General features: G+C 35.2%; 1 protein-coding gene across 2 annotated transcripts; it reads left to right on the forward strand.

The window, feature by feature from the left end:
* The first annotated feature begins 217 nt into the window (after positions 1-217).
* Tnpo (transportin 1) lies at positions 218-7,662 on the forward strand. Of its 2 annotated transcripts, none has more exons than XM_076624522.1 (15): positions 218-379; positions 1,491-1,566; positions 1,659-1,838; positions 1,909-2,257; positions 2,356-2,557; positions 2,640-3,033; positions 3,117-3,428; positions 3,502-3,739; positions 3,828-4,117; positions 4,222-4,320; positions 4,412-4,507; positions 5,546-5,621; positions 6,936-7,110; positions 7,200-7,326; positions 7,486-7,662. In XM_076624522.1, the coding sequence occupies exons 1-14, from the start codon at positions 275-277 to the stop codon at positions 7,305-7,307; spliced, it is 2,700 nt and encodes an 899-aa protein (XP_076480637.1). In that variant the 5' UTR covers positions 218-274; the 3' UTR covers positions 7,308-7,326; positions 7,486-7,662. The 2 variants fall into 2 exon arrangements, with proteins under 2 accessions (XP_076480637.1, XP_033187114.2); XM_033331223.2 differs by having other exon boundaries at positions 219-379; positions 7,483-7,662.
* Positions 7,663-16,361: the final 8,699 nt, after the last annotated feature.

A 16,361-nucleotide genomic window follows, 5' to 3' on the forward strand; every position in this document is an offset into this window, starting at 1 on the left:
AAGTACCAAAAACGTTCAATTGTCTATCTGGATGAATTAACCGAAAATGGAATATCGTTACGAAACGATGTTAAATATCCACCTAATTATCCTGAACAATTAATCGCGGGCCTGACAGTACAACCTAGAGAAAATTAACTAAAGAATTCTGGTGTGACAGGCCGGTATCTTAATGCTTTCGTGGCGTGATGGTGGGGGCAACCGTGGGGAGCTTCCGTTTATCTGTGAGGTCAGAGAAGGCTGGCTGCGTTCAGTGGTGCTGTTGAAAAACACGATGAAAATGGCGTGGCAACCGCAAGAGGAAGGACTTCGGCAAATCTTGACGCTCCTCAAGGAGTCTCAAAGCCCGGATACGGCTACTCAACGAGCTGTACAAGAAGTATCCTTTCATATTTGATCAAAATTCGTTTAGTGCTTTGGAAAAAAAATTTGTCCCAGAGATTTTTGTTCCCGGTGAGTACACCCGCGACGCGGTAACGAAGTGAAGCGGCTAGGTCAATTAAGGGGCGTGCTTTTCGTCGCGATAAAATTTTCTGCTCCTTTTAAATAGCGTTGGAAATTTCATTAAAAAGACGTAGAAGGGAGTCTCAACAGATATCAAGGCTATCGAAATATTCTATTTGATGTAAGATGGGTAAATGTTCGGCGCGCTTTTGCGCAGCCTGTCACGAATCCCCTTTTTTGTCGTCTACGGTTCGATTGAAAAGCTGTTGAGACACCTTATTGTAACTAATATGATTTTTTATGATCGGGAAAGCCATTTCGTAGTCGTTCACATTACTTTTTAGGAAATCATTCTGCTATTAATATTAGACTCGGTAAGAGTAGGTCGACATAAGTTGATAGGTTTTTCTCGAATAACACGTGAGTTATACTCAAGCGCCAAGAAATATGTTAACGATACATGATATCTGTCGCGGGGCGCGTCGGAAATGCCGTTACTGTCGGTGACGAGTTTGTTTTCTTGACGCCGTAATCGATAAATCTTGTATATAGTTTCGGCCATAATATTAATTAAACAGACTGGAAATGACATACACAAACGAATGTTAGTGAAATGTATCTGTTGGGAATTGCAGCTGGCAATAAATGTTAAGTTAACAGAACTTAAACTTAAACTTGGATTTTTTTACACATTTTTCGTACTATATTATGTACATATATATGTATGTATGCATTTATATGTAATCAAAATTTTGAGCAAAGATTTTATAATTGGAACAGTTTTATATATTTATAATAAATTTGTTCATTCATATAATAGAAAATTTGTGATATATTTTGTGTGGTATGTTGCAATTTATTTTCTGTGTTAATGTGTTGAATGTAAATAGAATATCTTTTCACATTTATTATGTAATAGTAATAGTATTACAACAAACGATAATTATACAAATATGCAATTCCTTTTTATTTTAATAAAAATTGATCAATTGTTATACTTTGATGCACACTTATTCTTAGAACTTTTTCTTATCAATATTTCTTAGAAATTGGAAGAATTAAACAAATTTCCAGACTTCAACAATTACCTTATTTTTGTTTTAACAAAACTCACATCAGAGGGTACGTATTTCAAATATAACTTTTGATGTAACCTTTAATAATTTTTATCTGTAAAGATAGGTTTTTTAATTCAATTGTTTTTCCTTTTTAAGATGAACCTACGAGGTCTTTAAGTGGACTGATTTTGAAAAATAACGTTAAAGCTCATTTTTATAAGTTTTTACCAGAGGTTACAAATTTCATCAAACAAGAATGTTTATCTGCAGTTGGAGATTCATCACCTCTGATTCGTGCAACTGTTGGTATTTTAATAACTACCATTGCATCCAAAGGTATAGTTATTATTTAGTAGAAATAACTATCAAATAGCTTCAGAAAATTACTAAATCTTGTTTCTAATAGGTGAATTAACTAGATGGCCGGAATTGTTACCTGCACTTTGTCAAATGTTAGACTCACAAGACTATAATGTTTGTGAGGGTGCATTTGGTGCTCTTCAAAAGATCTGTGAAGATTCTGCAGAAATTTTAGATTCTGATGCACTTAATCGACCATTAAATGTTTTAATCCCAAAGTTCCTGCAATTTTTTAGACATTCAAGCCCTAAAATTAGATCACATGCTACTGCCTGTGTTAATCAGTTTATTGTTAATCGTACACAGGCTTTGATGATTCATATAGATAGCTTCCTGGAAAATCTCTTCCATTTAGCTAATGATGATGATCCAGAAGTCAGAAAGAACGTATGCAGGTATAATTGCGTTCTTTCTTTTTTTATATAAAGTATATTGATATAAGATATAAGATATATACAATATCTTGTATGATATCATATTTATGGTTTTATAGGGCTCTGGTTATGTTGCTTGAAGTTCGAATGGATAGATTAATACCACATATGCATAACATAATAGAATATATGTTAATGAGGACGCAAGATCTTGATGAGGGAGTCGCTTTAGAAGCTTGTGAATTTTGGCTTTCATTAGCTGAGCAACCAATATGTAAAGAAGCACTTGCACCACATTTACCTCGTTTAGTACCTGTATTGGTAGGTAATCACAAAATAAAGTGAGTTTTAAAGCAAATGTCACGGAAAACTAATAAGTTTATAATGCATTACAATTTCATAGGTAAGGGGTATGAAATACTCAGACATTGATATAATACTTCTAAAGGGGGATGTGGAAGAAGATGAAATGATCCCAGATAGAGAAGAAGATATCAGACCAAGATTTCCTAAGTCAAAAACGCATCATTCACATCATGGTAATATGAACAAGCACTCAAACGAAAACGGAGGTTGTGATGAAGAAGACACAGATGCTGAAGATGGATGTGATGACGATACGTCACTTAGTGACTGGAATTTAAGAAAATGTTCTGCTGCTGCTTTAGATATGTTGGCAAACGTATTTAGAGAAGAATTATTACCAGTTCTAGTACCAATTTTGAAAGAAACGCTTTTCCATCAAGATTGGGTAATCAAAGAGTCTGGAATATTAGCACTGGGAGCTATAGCAGAAGGTTCTTTTCGTAACAGTCATTGATACATTACACCATTTTATATGGGTTTAAATCGTAATTTAATGCGTAATATACTATTGCAGGTTGTATGAGTGGAATGATTCCACATTTATCAGAATTAATTCCATATTTAATTAGTTGCTTAAGCGACAAAAAAGCACTAGTACGCGCTATTACTTGCTGGACATTAAGTCGTTACGCACATTGGGTTTGTGCGCAACCACACGATACACATTTGAAACCTTTAATGACTGAATTACTGAAACGAGTACTTGATGGCAATAAACGTGTCCAGGAAGCAGCATGTTCTGCTTTTGCAACGTTAGAAGAGGAAGCATGTACAGAACTAGTCCCTTATCTTGGATTTATTCTTGAAACGCTTGTTTTTGCTTTTGGTAAATATGCTCTTATACTACCGTTACATTGGACAAACGCTTATTGTTTTACTAATCATTCTTATATATGCAGGCAAATATCAACATAAAAATCTTTTAATATTGTACGATGCAATTGGTACACTTGCTGATTCAGTAGGACATCATCTTAATAAACCAGATTACATTAACCTTCTTATGCCACCACTTATTAATAAGTGGAATGTGTTAAAAGATGAAGACAAAGACCTTTTCCCATTATTAGAATGCCTTTCTTCAATTGCGACTGCTTTACGATCTGGTTTCCTTCCTTATTGCGAACCCGTGTATAGGTAGGTTTCATTAACCTCTATCTTTGTAGATTTGATAGTGTATTTAAATCTTTATGTTTATTTATTTATTTATTTTTTTTTTTAATAGGCGGTGTGTATCCCTCGTAGAGCAGACGCTAAATCAACACATAGCAAATACACAGAGTCCAGAACAATTTGAGGCCCCTGATAAAGATTTTATGATTGTTGCATTAGACCTTCTTAGTGGCTTAGCAGAAGGGTTGGATTGTCATATGGAACGCTTAGTAATGAACAGTAATGTAATGCAACTGCTGTATCAGTGTATGCAAGATGTTATGCCTGAAGTTAGACAAAGCAGTTTTGCCTTATTAGGGGACCTTACAAAGGCCTGTTTCCAACATGTTCTACCGTGCATACGTGAGTATTTTTGTTATGTAATTACATAGTAAGTTTATTACGTTTATTAACGTTCATTATGTTTATATGAGTTCAGTATGTTCATTTGTTAATTTTATTTATAGCGGAATTTATGCCTATACTTGGACAGAATTTAAATCCTGAGTTTATATCTGTATGTAATAATGCAACATGGACTATCGGTGAAATAGCTATAAAACTCGGTAAACTGCTTTAAAGATGTAATCTATTGAAGCATCACAAAACTCTCTGGTAGAGTATGTATATGAATGTATTTTCTTTTTTCTTTTTTAGGTTCTGATACAAGTGCATATATTCCATTAATTTTGACCCAGCTTATCGATATAATCAACAGACCGAATACGCCGAAAACGCTGTTAGAAAATACAGGTGAGTATCTGTGTATAATATTTTCAAATATATAGTTTTTTCTACACAGCTTAGTATATGGAGCATACTTTTAAATGTTAGAGGGTAATGTATAGTAAAGTTTCATTATTTTCTTTTTTTTTTTTTGGATATCATAAAAATACAACTATGTTATTACTGTTCACCTATATCTCGTAGAAGTAATACCTTTTCTTAGAAGTATGCTCTGCACACGAGGGGAAACTTTTCATTTAAGGCATTGCAGTATACGTGTTCTGTATATTACAAATATTGTATAAAGGTTTTTATGCAATTAGGATATTCAACGATTGTTTAATGAGAAGTCTCCCAAATATACAGAGAAAGTCCCCACATTAGATTCAGCATTCGGTGGCATTTAAGTTTAGGTGCATTTTCCGTAAATAATTTTATTAAAGGTAATAACCACACAGACTGACGACTTCGAGTGGTTTTATATGACCACGCTTGCACGTTTTATGAGCGGGTTAAATTATTAGTATTTGTATATTGGACCTGATTTAGTGGTGTGCGATTGCCTGCAGGCTTCATATGGCAGAAATATACTGCAATTCAATATACTATGCTTGCATCTAAGCCCCAAATATTGTTTCAATGGTACTTTAAATTGGCTTTTAAATTCACGAGGAAAATTTTTATTTTTGTGTTTCTTGGTTGTACTTGTTTATATTAACATTTATTGGTAGAGATCATATTCATATCGGTTTTTTACAAATCATGGGCTCGCACGCTGCTATCTAATTTTTATTATTGTTTCAGCAGCTACAATAGCACGGTATTGCCTATGTTCATTGTCGGTATTTCATATGTTCACCTCTGTTCCCACTGTCTATTAATTGTTAATATTAAATTAATTATTATTGATTAAATGATTAATTACAAATTAATTGGAGTTTATAAACGACAACATATTCGCCTGAGTTGATCGTTGGTTCTCTATCAGTTTGTCTTATTGTTTGTGTTTCCGGTCACTTCACTACACTTCACTTGTCTACTTACCGAAATGAAATGAAACCGTAGCCATAACGATCGGTCGCCTAGGTTATGTGTGTCCCCACGACGTCGCCCCCATGTTACAGCAGTTTGTCCGACAGTGGTGTGTAAATTTCTTTATTATTATATTCTATTAATTATATTACCTTCTATTTTTATTAGCACTTTATTATTATATATTATTCCCGACTCTTCAGTAACATTGCATTAGGGGCTGCTAAGAACTTTTGTGCAAGAATATTGTAGCATATATAATATACATATATAGAGAGCCCATCATGATTTTGTTTCCATATTATAAACAAATACGTTATATGATTTCTCGATAAAAAGGGGTGCAGTTTATTCTAAGTATAATGTTAAACTTGCCCAATGGTTTTTTGCAGTAGTTTTTACATTTACTTTGTATATTTACCTTGATTTACTGCCACCATGCAAGTATGTTATAGGCTCTTATATAGTTCAGCTCTTAAGCAGTTTGAGTCTAGGGTAGGTTTACATTTGTCACGTTTTTAGATCTGTGTAATATTTTAGCCTGTGTATTATTGCCTTGCATTGAAATCTAGAAACATATATTCTTTCTTTCTTAAAGTATATTTTTCACTGTGTACAGGTAGTTCCAATCAAAAGTGTCCTTTTGCATGTTAATTAACTCAGCATCAATATTGTGAAATACATCCTAGTTATATTCTTGCTACCACAACTACTGCTAATGTCTCTTTGCTTTGTAATATCAAAATCTTTAAAATTAAAGGGATGCTGTCAAATGTAAACCACACCTTAATTAATAATCTTGTACTAATACAATGCCGATCATGTTAAAATAATATTTTAATGATTCGCATAGAGTTGAAGAAATTATTCTTGGATAAGGTTTCTAAATGTTTTCAAAAAGAGATACAAAAGTACAGAACATCTGATAGAGGAACTCTATCTTATCTTATGTTAGATTAGATAACATTTTTTTATTTTCTTAGATTAATAGTTTGGATTTTTTATTCTAAATTGTTCAACAAATTGAAGAATAGAAACATAAAAATAAAAAAGGGTAACGTTCGTTAGGTAATCCAAACATAGGACTGGTCTCACCAAAACTAACAATTTTGCCACATTAATGGAGATGATTTATTCCTGTATAACTTACATAACTTGTGAGAATGAATATTATGTCAAGTGACTAGTTGTCATTTTTTGCTATAATCATACTCTTATAAATGTAAACAGTTTAATTATAAAGAAGGTAGATTTATCATTACAATAATAGTTCAGGCAAACAATAACTTTATCCAGTAAAGCTGATGTGTACTATAGAAAAATATCACTATCATATTTAGCATACATTCTTTAATTATGATAAATATACCTTCTTAAATCATTAATATTATTCATGACATAATGTGCACACATACTTTATTAGGTGTACCTCTTTGAGAAGCATAAGAGATAATGAAGAAAAGGATTCGGCATTTAGAGGTATGTGCCAGATGATTACAGTAAATCCTGCAGGAGTTGTACAAGATTTCATCTTTTTCTGTGATGCTGTTGCATCTTGGATGACGCCTAGAGAAGATCTTAAGGACATGTTTCAGAAGGTATATCAAAATAAATCATCACAACTTAAATTATTTTCAATTGATTAATTGTTTTATTGTACAACATTGAGAAATCTGTTCTTCTGTAGATATTACATGGGTTCAAAAATCAAGTTGGTGTGGAAAATTGGAAACGATTTTCAGATCAATTCCCACCACAACTTAATGAACGACTCCATAATATGTATGGCGTTTGAGAAGCCCCGCCTAAATGCGGTAAGTTAATCCCGAAATTTGTACTTGTGTCAAATGAATTCTGAACAGTTTTATATACACATATACATAGACAGATAACATAGACAAAGGATGATCCTTACTTAAGTACCAGTTTTGGAAGTATGTATTAAAGTGAAGTAATTGTGTCTCTTTCAGAAGGCCGCTTTAAGGGGAAGGCCAAAAGGGGTTGGGCGGGAAACAGAACAATGGGTGTTCAGGGTGGGTGGGTGAAACCACGGCCTCTTCTCATCAACATCGTTGTCGTTACCGTGTTATGGTCATCGTCAGGCTCTCGGGGGAATTAATATGCGTTATTAGAGCTGCAATCAGCAAGAGGTATAAATGAAAAATCAAAGTGAGAATGAAACGAAGAAAATTGAGAACGACAAAATAAATGTCATGGGCCGAAATGTAACGCGTGGGTGGGCGGGTAGGGGGGGCGGGAGGGAGGGAGGAACTGTGTTGGGGTCACCGACCATTTTACAGTAAAGGTATCATAACTTTGACGTTAAATCGCATTGCAAACAAAAAAAACAAAAGTGATACCTTCACGTAGTGAAAACGTACACGCTGTACACTCCGTTTCCATTAGCGCTGTGTAACACTGTTATGTGTTTAATTCTCGCGTATTGAAACGAGACATGAAGTGCTGGCAACCAACTAGCCCAGCTCTTAAACGAAACTGACTTCTCAATTATCGTGGAGGAGGAAAATAATAGCGAACAACAAGAAATAAAACAAATGAAAAGGAGAAAATAATCGAAATACAAAAAAGGGTATAGATCTCACGTTATAGAGCTTGCTAAACTACTGTGATCGAAAATCTATATATTAGGAAATATTGATTTTTTTTTTCTTAAGGAAGATAGAGAGATATTACATTCTATATGATGAGTTGTGTAGAGCTTTAGATGGTGGTAGTAATACTTATTTGATATAAAACTAACAAATAGAGAAGTATGTTAGTAGAAATTTCATAGTGTACAGAAGGTTTTTGAGAATATGTATTTTTATACGTTGAAACACAATATAAATGCAGAGAAAGTGCCATTCCGTTCGTTTCGAACCAAAATTTTTCTGCTTACTTTATTCTCTCCTTGCTGATTGTGATATTAGGTTATATGACACTTTGTCGTCATGTATGAATGGAACGTATTTCAAATGGATTAATATATACATACTTACATATAAAAAAATGAATGTATGTAGATATTATATATAATTATATATATCAAATATGATGTTTTAACCCACAGACTATTTTGTGATTAATTTTTTGTTAAAAATATTAAATTAAGATCACATTAGCTCTTAGTGTAAATAGGTAAATACATTTTAGAGTGGAAGATTTGTTATCACTATATTGTTTCAAATTTTTTGCTTATGTATTACATCCTAATGGGTTAACATTATTTAAAGCAGCACGTGGGAGCGAATATAGTTTGAATATGATTTGCAGACAACGATTCACAGAGTTTTGAACCTATGACGTGAAATCTAACGCGATGTATGGAAATTTTCGTCGTGTACACGCCAATCTCCATTTCATTTTTCTATCTCTTTTTGCGTTTGTAGAATATTTTTCGAATTCAAGCGCTGACTGTGTCATTCCAGTCCAGTTTTTGGGCCAGTTTAAAAAGCAAGCACCTTTTATCATTAAAAGACGAGATTGCGTTTGTCGTCGTTATTTTTGCTGTCAAACAAGACTACGAAAATGAAGTCTTAAAATTGCGGGAAACGCGTTTATATGAATTGATGATAAGAAATGAATAAGTAAAAGGTAATAACAAATATATTATCGAATGTCGTGAATTTTGCGAGAAAAAAGTCGCGGAAATCGATTTCTAGAACTCCTATGACGTGAACTGTAATTTTTATTTTCTGTTTATTTGTTGAAAAAAGTATTCCAAAAAAGATATGTGAAAAGTAAAGAAAAAAAAAGCTCAACTTGGATAATGAACTAATTTAATCGTCGTTGAGTCACTGTTGTCAATCAAACTTTATTAATAAAAAAACAAAAAAAAAGGAACAAACAAACTGGCAGGATGAACTAGCGCAGGCGAGATTAGATATTACAAGAAAAAGAAAACGCGTTGAATCTGTTACGCATTTATAATAAGCGAGGCGATTTTTTCGGCCGATTCAAGACGCTTTTTCAAGCCGAACGATTCCCATCCGCTCGATCAAAAAGCACAGAGACCATCGTGTAATCACAGCAACGCTTGTGACAAGTACAGTCCGGCAGTGAGAATATTTTTTTATTGACATCATAGACTAAATGGAAGAAAAAGATATTATTTTAACGTTCTACTTCTACTTTAACGAAGTATCACGTGATCTCGAGAAATAAAACGTGCAGTCTCTGTTTTCGTCGTTTTGTATGAAAAAGCAAAAAGGAAGGAAGAACAGAACCTTTTGCGTAGAGAACAGAAAGATTTATCATATACGTACATTCGTGACCGCTCCTTTGACTCGATCCACGTTTGTCAATTGGCAACCTCCTTGTTGCCATTACTCTTTATCCCCATTTTTGGTCCTTTCCTTGCTCTGCCTGCGCCATTTTTGTGATATTACTATTTTTTATAATTACTTAAGGGCTTGGAAGTAAACAAGATTTAAGGAAAGAACAAAAACGAGCCATGTGCGATTTATCGACTAGAGTCGATATAAATTTTCTTTATCTAGGTTTCACAGAAATATTTAAACAAGATATATTTTTTTTATTCTTATTACTACACGCTATGATTATTGCCTGCTTTTATTACAATCTCAATGTTGTATTGTAAATAATACAAAGCGAACGTCACCACTAAAATCATTTTTTTCACATTGTCACTTATCTTTGTTACTGAATTGACTAGTGTTTAAATAACATATTCGATTTAACATACATATACACACTCGAGATATATATTTATATATACATATGTATATTTTTTTTAAATAGTTCCTAAGCTAGAAGCAGAATGTTTTTCAGTGATACACAAGTGAACACAGACACAGATGCGTACACGATTTATAATAGACCTATCTCTCAGGTTATCCCTATTCAATTTTATACTACAAAGAAATGGAATTTTCAATGAAAGAATACTTGTTATACATGTTGTCACAGTGTCCTGTGTATCGTTGTAAATATAATAGCATATATGATTTTCTTGTGTAAAGAAAATACTTTGTCAACGACTCCCGTCGAGATTTCACGTGGCTCGCTATTATTTATTATTGCTCGGAACTTACACTCAAGATAAGGACTAGTTAAATTTATAATGAATTACGACAGTGAGTGGAAAAGTAAAGTGTCACGAACAAAAAAAGAATTGACTATTTATACATAATATTATATCAAAGTAAATTAATTATTATAAAGAAGAAAGAGAGGGGGAAACGAGAAGTTGATTGATATTTGAGAAATTTCCAAGTTTTTTCTATTTGCAAAGAGAGAAAGAGAGAGAGAGAGAGAGAGAGTAAAAGAATGCATGAAAGAATTCACAGAATGATTGCAAAGTAAATAAAACATAGAAGAAGAAAGACGTGAAAATGAATAAGTAATTAAATGAAACAAACATGAAGTAAATATATTGTTGTATCTTTATTGTTGTTGTTGCATGAGACTAGCGTAATAGACTGAGCCATACATGTGGTTAAATAACTATTAACGTAATATTTCTTAATACTATATTATTGTAATTATTATACGATGTGTATTATATTTAATCATGCTGTTTCGTGCGGGCAGTGTTTGGAGGGAGTTCTTATCCTTTGGGACTTTTGTAAACACTATTCACATATAATTAACGGTAGCCTCGTCATCCTTAACTTAAGGATGTCCTTTATCATATGGTTCTCTAAAAATACGTACTCAAAATCGCTCGTTTTATATTCTAGTTTGTATTTTATCATGTGTTATCATAGAGCAGATTCAATGATTAAATCATTAATTTAGTTTTTTAACATGATTGATCGTGGCTGAAGAATCAAATCTTATTCCCTAAATTGTAAAGTAGACGTATTCGTGTATGTCTTTCTATATGTATGTATGTGCGTGTTGCGTGTTTCTGTGTGTGCTTGTATGTCGTGTGTGCATATATAATATATTTCCATTCCAATCGAGAAACGTGAATAACGTGTGCAACGTTTTAAAATTTTTGTACCGTGGGAAGAGATATATTGAATTCTTCTTTATTATGTAATTGTTTATTGAACGATTTTATATATTTTTCATCTTAAAGATAGGCAGAAAGAAGTATGATCTAGCTTTCTACTAAGATGCGCTTCTAGATCGCGTCAAGTTCTTCTCGATTGGGTCATGTGTCTCAGCGAGAAAAGAAGGGAAAGCAAAAATCCTTTTCTTTCGCCCAAAGGATCGGAACTTCGTGGGGCTGTTCCTAGTACCTGATTATCCTATCCTTGCGGCACGAAGGCTCTTTTTTTCTAACGATGAACAAACACAAAACAGGAACAACCAGAAAACATCTTCTGATAATTGGATTCTCTGTTCTCTCGCGTCTCGCAAGCGCCAGCGAATTCTTCTGCCCAGTGTTCGCACTTGGTACAGAGAAAAAAAAATCGTAAAACGGTGTTCTTTTTATTGTTGCATACCTTGACTGCCTAGTACTTAAGTACACATGATATATGTATATATATACACACACATCTTACATATATGTATATATATATATATATATATATATATATATATATATATACATACACACAAATCTAACAGAGATAAAGAAAACTCAAGATTAGTGATCGCAAAGTGAGTCTTCTTTGTATGAATTTCTTCTAAATATCGAATATAGAGAGACTCTATATCTTATTTTTCCTCCTTTCTTACACACTAACACACACATACATAGACACACACTTGTCAAGGTGCAACGAAAGGTGCTGTCGAATGCTTGTTTGCGAATTTTTATACGTCAAAAACGACGGAAAACGAAGCATCCAACGATTTGTTCTCTCGCATCGCGAATTTCGAGTTACGTAATACAATGTATAGACGGGGGAATCATTGAATTCGGAAAAAGGATTAAAATAAGAAAGGCGGGAAAAGCGAAAGCGATGCAAAAACCCGAAAGAGGAGCGACACGCTATTCTTGACTTTATTCAGTATTGTATTACCGATGTATGATAAGCTTCTGGCAATCATCTCATTGTGATCGGTGAAGATCTTATTTTATTGCTGTCGTTCGACACTTTATTACATAATTATTAATTACGATTATTATTGTTGTTGTAATCGATGAACGGAAGGGTCATCGTTCGACTTTTCATCTGTAGGAATTGCGATCCTCGGGGCCCACAATCAAAAAAAGTCGGCTTTTTATTGTAAAACAATGAAAGCAAGAACGAAGAAGAATGAGATATAAAAAGGAGCAAAACTAACAATGAAAAAAGGAGCCATAGAAAAGAATAAAGCGTCACGTAAGCACGCAAAGACCGTACAGAAGATGTCTTTCAACGATTAAAAACAGATGTGAATTCTATTTTTATTTTCTCTCTGCATGTGTTTCGTACACGAAACTGTAATGATGGAATTATCGTGGCGCCAAGAGAGAATACGGATTGTCACCTTTTATTTTCGTTTTAGCCTTAAGAAATTCAGTCTCTAATTGTATCGTTGCGTTTTACAATTCTTCGACGTTCGGAGGAGGACTGTATCCAAATCCTTTCCTCTCTCAGTTCGAGAGGAAAAGTTTCCGGTCTAGTTCACAGCATGTTCGTCGATACACATTTATTGTACCTATGCACGCGCACAATCGAAACGATCCGTCTCTCGATCACTTTCTCTTGGCTCTCTGTGTGCTACGTGACCATGCCATTGGAAATAAATCTCGAAGAATAATAGCATAAAAAGAGTGTAACATAATCTTTGCGAATGTATCCCTTTATCCAGTCTTTTCTATCGAATCTATTTTTTCAATTACTCCTCCTTCTATTCGCTCGATCGTCCCGTGATTTTGTTTTGTTTTTTTATGTTTTTTTTTTTAATCACAGTTGATATTTATTAGATGACGTTATCGCCTGTGATTTTCGAAATAAATGTATGTAAAGGTAAGAAGACCATGTGGTTTCGGCTTCAATCCTGTGAAAAGATTTAAAGAACTATCACGTACGAAATGAATTAGTTGTTCCGAATAGATAGATCAGCGACGAGGTGACAAAGCGATTAAATCACGCAGCCAGCAGTAGTCATTTTGTATCATTCGGAAAGATAAATTGATCTTAGAGAAAGAAGTAATGTCAGGCGATTCGAGAACCCATGGGACGTTGATCTTCGCACATCGTCCTCGTTTCCCCCTATTCAAGGTCGACAGATGTCTCTAACATTTGTTTACACTAAGTTTAATTAACTAACACGAAAATCACAAGTTTCACTTCATTCAGAAATTATAGATGAGAAAAAGTTTATTACAAGATACTAGGATAGTGAAGTACTGCATTTCGTAAAAATCTCATTTTTATTCCATAAAAATTCTCAAACTAAATAAAAGAAAAATCTCGTTTATCGATACGTCGGAGGATTGCAAACGAAAGTTAAAAATTTCGGAGCGAAAAGACACCGAGCTCCGCTATTTCGATAAACAATATTCCATCAATTTAAAATTCCGTTAGAAAAGTGGGAAAATTCGCTCGTAACGTCGTTAAAGGCCATCAGAGGCATCCTGAATGGCATGTCCCATTCCAATGCAGTAAAACGGCAATAAACGTTTCTCGTAGTGGCGCATAAAAGCGTGGCTCGAGCTGGATAAAACGCGTTCCCACGTCCGATCGGTCTAACGGCCGGCTTAAGTGATTGCTTCTCTTCATTAGAGGCTGGCTCGTTTCGTTCGAGCTGATCTCCTTCTCTTCGGGGGCGAAACTTGAGGGACAGGTGTGGTAATGGCCCGTATCCGAGCGGTTCCACGTTTCTCTGTTGGAGAAAAGGGGCTGCGGACGAGGTAGTTGCAGTCGATTTAACCCCTGCCTTGCCGCTCCGCTACCCGAGAGACTATTACGCGAATTGATTCGGCATCGGTTCCACCCCGGAGCCGTCCAAGCACCGCGGCACCGTTTAGCTCCTCGTTTCTTCCATTCTCTTCTCCCCTTCCTACTTTTACTCTTGTCTACTCGGTTTTCTAACGCGTACGCTATACTGCGAGTATTTTAAGGAGACGGAGGGTGTTCGAGGGGGTTCGCTCTTTGTTTCTTCTTTAGATATTTATTGGCTATTTGTAGCTGAGTTTTAGGAGTTCTCGGAGTTGCGAAAGTTTTCAGGTAAATTTATATTTTGTTTTTCCTTTGAACGTTCAGATTTCGGGTGTAAGAGTTTCGAAAGTTTAGAGATAAATCACTTTCTGCTTTTTTTCTTCGCACGTGTACATTTGATCGACCTTAGGGGATTTCTTTTTTCATTTGCAAGTAAGGATTTTGCAAATAATTGGAACGTAAAGTCTATTGTTTTGCTCAGATTCGATCGAGAGAAAAATTTAGAGGGAAAATTGTCTGCTGGCATTAAAGCGAGATCTAAATCTAAATCTAAATCTTCTACGGAAACAGGTAAAGAACGTTCCAACGGATAAAATAAGTAAGGAAGGACGCTATAAATGATACCCAAGAAAGTTGCTATCGTAGCTAGGAAGATACTAGAAATCAATCGTGCAGCGAGGGGAAGAGATGTTAGAGGACCGGAAAATAATTCACGCGGGCACATCGCTACCATGGTACGGCACTGACTGGCGGACCAAGGGGCTGGTTGGCTGCCTCTACTGCACCTTCCACCTCCGCCCCTTAATCTAATCCAAGGATAATCTAAAATTCATGACACACATAACTGCCAGGCGATGATATATCTGGTGGGGGTGTAGAGGCAGCGTCTTTCCTCTTGCATCCCTTGGTCCATTCGCTTCCCACCGAACTCTTCCTGACCCCTTCAGCATCCCTCCTGTTCGACCTCGTCGAGCTACACCAAGCTTTCGCGGCAAGAGCCGAATTTCTCGCAGTCACTGGCATTATTATTTTATGCATCATGGTCAGATACATATTTGCCTTCCGGTAAATCGCCATATCGTGCACGATTGCTATTCGTCGGCCGTGGAATACCACCAATTCTCCCTCTCTCTCCCTCTTTTTCGCGTATTGCAAAGCCTAAGTTTAGTAGCGTCGTTGTTATTAAAATACGACTACGTTTTCCCAAAAAATCCTCGTTTCGTCTGCATTACCTTGGATTTAATACACCGTCCACTGACACCCTCGACTGTCTAAGAACTGAAATGCAACATAGTGTCGTATAGAATGTAAGTTATATGGCGAGAGTTCATTGATTCTTCCTAATATCTATAATTTCTCGATCAGAATAGGTAGATTCGATCCGCCGAGATTTACTCAATCGAGGATCGACTGAAATTTCGTTCGAACTCTACTTTTCGCGTAAATCGATCGTATTACCGCGAATAAGGCAAAAGGATAATCGTTTTACTATTCGTCGTCCTCGGTTTATTTACCACGTTTGGACGCGTTCTTTTCCGGTTCCTGTCGAAATAGAATCACGCGATAGAGTTAATCGACGGTGTGTAATTTGAATAATTTATTCGAAGCCCGACTAACCGAATTGTTGCTCATTACGCGTTCATGGCTTGTCGGTTAACCGATTGATTATCCTGCAACGGTGTGCACGTTCGGAATCGGGTAAACATTCGCATTTAACCGGCTCCGGGGAGGTCGTCGTCGTCGTGGATAATTATTTTTGGTGTCGGTATTCCTGTATTCCAAGTATCGACCGTGAAACTGCAATATTTAATCGCGAATTATTGGTCTGGTCCAATGATTCGTTTACGTCGTTAATTCATTAATCCTCGTGTATACGTTCTATGGGGCGATACAGATTTTACCGTAAGAAATTACACGCGATAACACGGAAAAATGGTGATTGCTATTTTCAGTAGTACGGCGTTCAAGTTACGTGCCGTGATTCGCATCGAACAAATAAATGTGCGATCAAATCGGACAGAAGATGCACCATGACTCTAGAGATAACCGTATTACGTAGC

Source organism: Bombus vancouverensis, chromosome 14 (genome assembly GCF_051014615.1).
Source record: "Bombus vancouverensis nearcticus chromosome 14, iyBomVanc1_principal, whole genome shotgun sequence".
Taxonomy (NCBI): Eukaryota; Metazoa; Arthropoda; class Insecta; order Hymenoptera; family Apidae; genus Bombus; species Bombus vancouverensis.